Source organism: Mycteria americana, chromosome 1 (assembly GCF_035582795.1).
Source record: "Mycteria americana isolate JAX WOST 10 ecotype Jacksonville Zoo and Gardens chromosome 1, USCA_MyAme_1.0, whole genome shotgun sequence".
NCBI lineage: Eukaryota > Metazoa > Chordata > Aves > Ciconiiformes > Ciconiidae > Mycteria > Mycteria americana.
Genome location: NC_134365.1, coordinates 94,805,939 through 94,815,231, shown reverse-complemented (window position 1 = coordinate 94,815,231; position 9,293 = coordinate 94,805,939). Strand labels below are relative to the sequence as shown.

At 42.6% G+C, this 9,293-nt stretch overlaps 1 protein-coding gene across 10 annotated transcripts in view; it reads right to left on the bottom strand.

The window, feature by feature from the left end:
* Positions 1-307: 307 nt before the first annotated feature.
* The window catches only part of ZBTB20 (zinc finger and BTB domain containing 20), a 473,367-nt gene continuing 464,381 nt past the window's right edge, over positions 308-9,293 (bottom strand). For all 10 annotated transcript variants that reach the window (XM_075512739.1, XM_075512721.1, XM_075512731.1 and 7 more), the window contains 2 exons: positions 6,370-7,980; positions 308-1,806 (listed from right to left, as the gene is read on the bottom strand). In XM_075512739.1, the coding sequence (XP_075368854.1) occupies positions 1,388-1,806; positions 6,370-7,960 (2,010 nt within the window). In that variant the 5' untranslated portion in view covers positions 7,961-7,980 and the 3' untranslated portion in view covers positions 308-1,387. The remainder of the gene's footprint in view (positions 1,807-6,369; positions 7,981-9,293) is intronic.

Here is a 9,293-nt window from a genome sequence, read left to right as displayed (position 1 = left end):
CCTTAACAGTCTCGATTTAAAATAAAATATATATTTATATATATATTCATATATATAATAAAAGAGAAGATATTAGTGGCAGTGTACGCAAAACAAAAAAAGAAAACAAAGAAAAATTACTTTTAACAATCTCACTTTTTTTGTTTTTTTTTTTACACAAATACTGTTGTAAATATATTAAAAAAATCAGCATTCTATCTGGTAAACGTCACTTTTGCCCCTCTATAAAATTTTGAATTAAAAAAGTCCCAAGAACTCTTTTTTTTTTAATTATTATTCCCCTCCCCACCCACCCTCTATTCCTCTTTCTTCCACAAGAATAAATCCTGATGCAACTTTGTTTTTTTTTTTTTTTGCAAAGATTGTGGGAACTAACCCTTCTCTTGTACCTAGATCCATAGGTTGCAACCTCTGATATCTTTGATTTTCCTCTGTGTTTCTCTTTGCCTTCTGTGAAAGTCCCTCTTGATTGTGCTGAGGCCCTGGGCTCAGCGAAGACACTGAATAAATTACAAAAAAGCCACCGTTGCTCGTTGTCTGAATCTTCTTGGTTTCTGCTGTAAGGTGGTGGTGGTGGTATGGGAAAAGCAGCGGGGAGGGTGCGCCAGAGAGCGTGGGATGGAGCAGAATCCAGGTGAGGAACCTCTGATTCTTTTTCCTCACCCTGCAGGGACTCCACACTATCCAAGCCACACTGCCTTGCACTCCCCTCAGCCCTTTCGTGTGTTTGTGAATGCGTGTGTGTGTGAGAAAGCAGACACGTGGTGGAAACCAGCAGGGCCTTGTTTCCTCTGGTTGCTGCTCAACCAGAAGCAAAATATTCCACAGTTCTAACTGGATACTGTGAAGTCCAAAAGCGGTCAGCATTGTGAATTATGTCCATTGAAACACTGCGAGCGGTGTACTTATAACGACAGTAGGCCTTGTAGATTTGTAATATATTTTGTTTTGTTTCTTTTTTTTTGTAGTGCTCTTCACAAGTGAGAAAAAAGAAATTTTTTTTGTTTTTTATTTTTTCTGTCTGTTTTTTGATTTTTTTTGTGGGTTTTTTTTTGTTTGTTTTTTGTAGTAAAGAAGGGTTGTATTTAGAGGCCAGTAGCTAGAGATCCAACCAGTGGAGCTCATGAAGCACTACCTGGCCTTAAGGCCACCATCCGAGGGAGGTTGGGAAAATTATTATTCACCCAGCCTCCGGAAATGTAATGTACCAGCAGGCAAAAAACAGTTCTTCATGTAGTACAAAAACAACAAAACGAAACGAACCCAAAAAAAGGAGGAAAATAAAGGTAAAAATGAAACGAAAATCATTTCTTAAATTCTAGTGCCATAGCTTTTTTTGTTGTTTCTATTTTTTTGTTCATAACAAAGAGAGAGAGAGAGATTCTACTTATCCGTCTGACACATGCATCCTCATGTGGTCGTTGAAATGCTCGATTTGGTCAAACTTAGCTGGACAGACAGAGCAGACGTACGTGGTCCCCTCCGTGCAGGCCACCACCCCGGCAGGGACAGCCCTTGCGCCGGTGCCGGTGGCTCCAGGCGTGCCGTTGGTGGCACTGTGCAGAGCCACATGCCTCTCCAGCAGGGTCTTGTGGGAGAACTTCTTCTTGCAGATGTAGCACTCGTAGGACTTCTCTCCGCGGTGGAGGCGCATGTGCACATTAAGGGAGCTCTTCTGGGTGAAGCGCTTGTTGCAGATACTGCACTGGTATGCCCTCACGCCAGTGTGTGTCACCATGTGTTTGATTAGGTAATCCTTTAAAGAGAAGGAGCGCCAACAGATGCTGCATTGGTGGGGCTTCTCACCTGCCAATGGTAATGACCAACGAGAGAGAGAGAGAGAGAAAGAAAGAAAAACAGACAAAAAAAAAAGATAATAAAATTAAACCAGCTCGGTACGACTCTTTGCAATAAACTAATGGTAGGTCTCATGGGGGTCTTTGGAGAGCTGCTCTGGCTAAGAAAGAGTAACTCTGTTAATAAGCATGTTTTGATACACAAGAGTTTTTGCAACCAGAGGTTTCAAAATGCTTTACAAAGGGGGCTGTAGGTATTCCCAATCCAGTTACAGTAAAAAGGAGCTCAGGTGATTTCTTCAAGTTCACATAGTAGGCACTGACAAAGACAGGACTAGAGTTAAAAGGTCCTGGTGTCAACCCCCAGCTTCAATGGCACAGCCTCTCCTGCCTATGCTCCTGCCTTGCTCCTCGTGCTCATTTCTAGACAGGTCTTAAGTCAAGTTACTTTACCTGTCAGTGCCTCCATCTCCCTACCTGTATGCAATAAAAGCATGGACAAAGCTAGTGATTACTAGATAGCTGACCTGTAACACACTCGGTTTTGTCGAATTGCTTTAAATTTCTCAGAAGAGAAATGCTAGAGATTGCCAAAGGAATCCAACGCTTTATAAGAGGTTTACATTTGTTGCCCCTTTTTCTGGTCAAATCTCATAGATGAAGCATGGATAAGGGTAACTGAAAAGGGAACCTCAGTACATAGAATTGCCTAGGCCAGCCAGTACCATGCAAAGGGCAACCTAACAGATAAACTTCTAGTATAACAGGAAATTTAAATGATTTGACTGTCAATTAAATAAAACACCTTATCAGGTAAGCCACAGATATAAAATACTTATGTCATCTACCACATTGCCTTGTGTGCCCAGGGCTGTTGTAAAACTGATTCTGGCAACTTGTGTAAGTGAACTCTGATCATATCCAGACAAACAAGTGACTACAAGGATGAACTGAAAAAAATATTTAGCTGAGCACATACGATTGGTTTGTCCAGACTACTCTTAATTCCTCCTCATGCTCAGAGTTCTTCTAGGAGACAATGCCACGACCTCATGTTTCATGGTATCAGGCAACATTTTCATGATATGTTGCTGTATTGATAATGTATACAATACCCAACACCCTGAATGCCCCATCAAAAGCTGCTTTTTAATTTGTTTTCTGAATCACTTGTGGTATATTTCAGGTGTGGTAATTCATCATCCCCAAAGCTGTCAGGGAGAGAGATGGTACCATAGCTCTGTAACAATCAAAATGATCCTCTGTTTCACTGACTGAAAAATGATTTTCCTTTGGTCATTCTACAATTTCCCCTCTAGCAGAGATCCTTTTTTTTTTCCACAGACATCCTGCTTCCTCCTTTTTACTATCTGTCTGGCTCTGTTTTAAATCCTGAAGAGTCAATCTTCAGGGACCATCACACGCCTGTGGTAATATATAATTTACTCTTCGTATAGTGAGATTACAATACACTACTTACATTCAATTTTAAGAGGAGATAATTAATATGGGTTGGATGGGAAGGACCTACTTTTTTAACTCCCCTGAGTCTCTGTTTCTTTTTATTTCACAGTTTGCAGATATGAGAGTGACATCTGTGAATGAAATCCACATGCTGCTCTTCCTTGCACCAATGATGAGTTTGTCCCTACTTGGTGAAAGACACTTGGTCAAAACACATTAAGTCTACTTTCCTGCTGGCTTTGCTGAACATAGTAGTGCGTTGAGTGTAGACAGGCCAATATGCTTGACACGTGTTACGTGGAAAATGATAGTGTGTCAGTTATAATAACGTCTGATTAACTTACAAGAGACTGATTATATTTACAGTGCTCATTTTTGCCTTAGGCAATATATGTCCCAGAGTTTGCAATAAGTCGGTCTCCTCTGCTCTAGACCCTGTTAAGACTATGCTATAAAAACACCCTAATTTTTGCCTGCACATGTTTCTAAGATACACTGGGTTCTGGCTTTCTAATCTTAGCTTCAAAACCTTCCTGGGATTTCTTCTCTCCTAAGAATCGCAAAACTTTTCAGGTTTTCTTTTTTGTATGCAAATGTATGTGCTTCCTAAGTGAGCACTGTAGATTCTTTATTCCCACGATTCTTCATCTTGAAGTCAGAGAAAACTTTGCTCAGTGAATTAACGTGCATGTACCTCCTTTTGGTTTTTTATTTCATATTTGGCTGGTTTTAGACAGCAATGTGGGACAGTTATCAAATATTAATCACACCATGATATGTAGGAGAAGGCAATGACGGCTTATAAGGCGCATGGACAGTGCATGCATTCTAGCACTGTATTTCCACAACATTGCATGTCTTGGAGAACAACATTGTGGGATATATTAAAGCCAGTCTGCAGGGAACATGCAAAAATATCCATCTCTAGTACGTTTGTGTCCATGTGAAAGAAGAAAGGGAGGTACGTTTCCATGGCATGGAAAGCTACATCAGAGTGTAGTTTTTGGAAGCATAAAAACATACAGAGATTGGGAGGCCTTTAGGTTGTTGAATTCTGGTTTATGATTAGGTTCCTCCATGGCTTCTCTTGTGAGCCCTCCAAACAGCGAGACCAATTCAAACATTCGCATCTCCCAAATCTTTCCCTTTTTCCATGGATCTTTTCCAGAGCCACTTTGCCTGGCTTCTTTTCTTCACCTCAGGGTGAGGAAAGTCACCCTGACAGTGGGAACAGCTGTCTCCTCTCAGGTTTCATAATGATCCTGTCCAGCACTAGACAAGGCAGCAGACATGCTTTCTCTGAGGCTGTACATATAAAGGTTATTTTCAGAAGGGTTTTCTGAAGCCCTGCCCTCTGTTGGTTAAGGTGCAATTATTCTCCCAGACACTCCAGGAGCAAGTTTGTTCCTAAATGAACTTTGAAATCATGTATCTACCCAAATCTCTCCTTGCCACCACAGTTCATTATTTTGGGCATTTGCAGACCCACACAAATAAAATACTAATTCAAGATTGGAAATGCCTACCAATTTCCTTGCTTGACTTTATGTGTAGTAGCTAGGAATATTTTACGTCAGGTCTTCCAATATTATTCTTTTTCTGACTCCAAATACCAAATGCAGTGCACAGTTGGGGGTGGGGGAAATAAAGCACCTAATCTCAGTGACGTTATTTGTGAAAAAGCCTTTCTAGCTTTTAGAACAAGGATGCAGGCAGATATATTTGACTGTGTTCTGAAGTGGATATTTTTCTGAATAACACAACACTATCTACATAGTATTTTAGCTACACAACAGAAAGATGGAGAACATAAACAGACACAAAGGGTAATCCTGGGATTCGGGATTCTTGATCCTTGCAATCATACATTTTGTACCAGTCCTGAGAAGTTTGACCTTTTTGTATATGTACATGTACATGTCTGCCTTAAATGTCTAGAGGAATTTATCCTAAGTGATAATTATAGGTTAATAGAAGTTAAAAGTTTACATACGCACATGGAAGTGAAATCTATTGGATACAATGGGGAGGCATGACTTACATTCTTCCCATACCTTGGGCAATTTCTCCAGGTTCTACTCCATGTATCACAAACCCAGCATTTATTTCAAGTTCTGACATCAACAAAACCACTGCTTGGTCAGAGAAATATTTACTCTTTCTCTAAACTAGAATTTCTCTCCAATGTCAGAATGAGCTGAGGGCTAAAGCAAGCAAAATTTAGTCCTGAACCCAGGATAGCTTCTCCATCTAAGACACATATATCTCCTTGCTTTGAAGTCTCATAACTTGACAAAGCTAGAAAAGGCCGTTTTGGCTCAGTAGTAAATATGGTTACCTATATTGTCTCAAAAGACCACATACTAAAGCAGTTGCATTTTTAAGCAAAAAGGGTGCTGATGTTGTGTTCTACATACATTATTTTAAATTTTTCTCATTGAGCCCTATGTTTCTGTACTCACAGCTAGTGAAACATCTGACTTACCAAGAGACAGGGGATTACAGCAATCAGCTTCAGTGAAGTACAGAAAACTTCCTGAAAAAACTCTAAATTTACTTTCTTCTAGGAATATGTGAGATGTAGAAAATATGTGGCGGTGTGTGTAACACCTAGGCCTGGACCTACTGCTGCAACTCCACCAGGAATGAACTTGCCCTAAACTCATGTCAATCATCATCACTTGGGCTTAAACCCCCATAGCTGTAAAACTTACAGGGGGATGCCATTTCTTAGTAGACAGTTTTTCTGTAATGATTTATTACCTTTTCTTCATGCCACTTCTACTTAATGTTGCCTGGTCAGCTTGCAGGAAACAACTTATGCTTACTATTTCCTTGAATGGGTGCAGGACACATTTTACTCCAAGTAAAATGAGCTTGTTTCTGCACCATGCACAGTTAGGCCCCTATAAGGGACCTATATGTTTCTGCAGGGGCTCAACTTCAATGCAGTAAGCTTCTGCTGAAGTGTTCAGTGATACCAGCTCCCTGGATAACCTCTCCCTCCTGTTTGTGCTGGGGGGTGGCAGGTTGGGAAACAGAATCTAAGTCCATGTTTGTCAAGGACTTTCTCTGGCTTCGTGTATAAGCCAAAGGGATGTACTCTTACCTGTGTGTACAAACATGTGCTTGACGTAGTTCTGTTTGGCGGTGAAAGTCTTGTTACAGAGAGTGCACTCGTAAGGCTTTTTTTCGCCTTGCCCACCTGCTGTGCTGTGGCCCGCAGATGGGGCCAAGGGCTGTGGGGCTGGCAGCTGGGCAGTAAAGGTTGACAGGCCAGGCTGGGACACTGTCACAAACTGTGTCTGTTGGCCAGCTAAAGGCTGGGGCAGGCTGAAGAGGAAAGGCTTAGGGCCACTGCCAGCAGACTGTGTGGTGAAAAGGGCAGGCAGGTAGGTGTTGCCAGCTGTGCCAATGACCTGAGTGTTGCTGGTCAGAGTCAGTGGCATCCTCAGATTGCTGGTGAGGGTTTCTGTCTGGCGTAAGTATATCTGTGTGGTTGGCAATGGTTGGGCAACAGTTGTGTTGACAGAAGGCTGCAAAGCCCCCTTTTCGGTGCCGTTATTGACTGTGAGCACTTTGCTGTCCATTTCAATGTCATTGCTTCTCTCTGGCGAGGAAGAGTTGGCATCTACATGCTGCTGCTGCTGCTGCTGCGGCTGAGTGCCATCAGCAGGGACATCATTTTGATCTGCTTGAGAAGGTTCTTGTTGCCCATCCCGGCCCAGACCAGCCATAAACTGCTGCTCCATGGAATCAGGCTCAGTGCCAATGGAGGAACTGACTCCCGAGTCAAAACTCTCCCCTTTGGGCTCACTCTCAGTGCCTTCTGCTTGGTCAGTGTCCTCAGTGCATTCCTCAGACTCATTGCGCTCAAGGATCTGCACCCTCTGTTGGCCATAGTAGTCATAGTCATCCTCCATCTCCTGCTTAATATGGATGTTGCCCATCAGGGTTTGAATTCGGACAGGGCGTGGTTGCTTGCGGCAGTGTGTGGTCTCTGGAGTGGTGGAGAGATACCGCTCCATCTGTTGCGACCGTTCGTGGATTCGGGTAATCCAGCTGGGGTCTTCCATGTGATGGTCCCTGGGGAGCCCCAGGGCTGTTTCATGGTGGCTGACCACAGCTCCACTGTAAAAGGAGCGCTCCCCACTGCCATTTTGCATGGAACAGGCATAGAGGGCCGAATAGATCCTGTCCACACTGTGCTGCGAATGGCTCTGCAGGTAGCCAGACTCTGTGTCAGTGCTCTGCCCCGAAGTGCCTGATTCGGGTGTTCCCCTGGGTGTCTCCTGGCCAGAATCCTGAATCACCGGGTAGACCTCTCCCACATTTTGCGAGACAATCCTCGTGCACTCATCAATCACAGTCTTGATCTGCAGGATGCTGGCAGCTGTGAGGATTTGAAGGGCCTCCGACTGGGAGACCCGCAGCACCCCACTGTACATGAAGTCAATGAGCTTTTGCACAGACTGGACTGACACCACTGAGGGGATCTCGATGTCGCTGTAGCCCAGCAGCAGCTTGTCCTGGAAGAAGGGGCTGCCAGCCGCCAGCACACAACGGTGGGCGCGTAGCATGCTCCCGTGGATGCGGACCGTCACGTCACAGAAGTGGCCACGGTTGCGCTGCTCGTTGAGGGTCTCGAGCACAGAATTGCTGAAGTTGTGAAGGTTGATGCTATGAATGCGCTCTGTCATCCCCTTGCAACTGATGTTACCTGTAGCAAAGCAGGTGACAAAAAAAAAAAGAACAGATTGAGTCTTGTCCCCTGCAGAGCCATAGTCAGGGCACTGGCGAATGTGACTGCCCACTGGGTAAACAAAACAGATTATACCATAAAAATCACATACAAAGGCACCAATAAGAAGACATCATCTCTGTAAGGCTAGAAGTAAACTTTGCTACTCATTTGCAGAAGCTCAAGTCCTGAATTTTTGGACAAAAGCAGACAAAGACAGGTGTAGCTGGCCCTAAATTCCAACCACATTCCTGGGCCTTGGACTTCCTATCAGTTTATCTGGCTTTAAAAAGCCTAGAGCCAGCCAATTGTAAACGCTGAGCACATGGATTAAAGCTGGATTTTAGGCTGTTCAGATGTGGACCCATGCCAGAAAAGATCAGATTCTTATTTAATGACCCTTCACACCAAGTTGTTAATGCAAAGAGTCTATATCAAACTGTGATTTCTATCTAGATTGGTATTTTAAGGAATTTGGATCCTGTGTTTTACAGTACAGCTACTTGTATCAAAAAAACTGGCAGTCACTTTGTAAAATCCAAATCTGGTTCAAGATTTAGGCTGTAAATGTTCCTAAAATCCCACGCACAGTTTTGTCTGGGGTTGTGGTTTAGAACATTTGCTACCCAATAGTGACAAACAGTCCTCTGTAAGAACCCAAAGCAAAAAGTTAACATGAGCTGTCCCCTTCATTTTTAGCATATCCCAAGTTCTGACTGGCACCAGAATGCCATCATCTAAAACCAAATGTTCTCCTGCTGTTATTTACTTGACAGAAACTGGAAAATTACAGACATTTACTCTAAGGAAGACTTTGTCTTAGTTTGGCTGAATAATCTAAATAGAGAGCAGTTTAGAAAAGCACCTAACCAATTCAGGTACAGAGCCAACATATCCTTCAAAATTAAATTTTACAAGTGACTAAAAAGTAACTTCTTAATCTCTCGATCCACTTTTCCCTATCTCCATCTTGCTTACTTTGGTTTTAATGTTTTTTTTGTTTCCTTTCCTGTTCTTTACTCACTTTTCATCTATTTAGATTTTGATGGGCAGAAACTATGGTTTCATCTTTTAACTATGAAGAACCAACTGCGCTTTGACTGGTAAACAAATAAAACATTATTAATAATTTATTTCTCTTAGCATTTGTAGCACATGCATCACCTTTGTTCCCAGAAAAGTACGCAGAGAAAAGTAATGCAAAATCACCGCTAGTATTACAGGCATTTGGTCTTGAATATTCCTACCAAAGCTACAACCCCTCTTGCCACAATTACTTGTTACTATGTGAG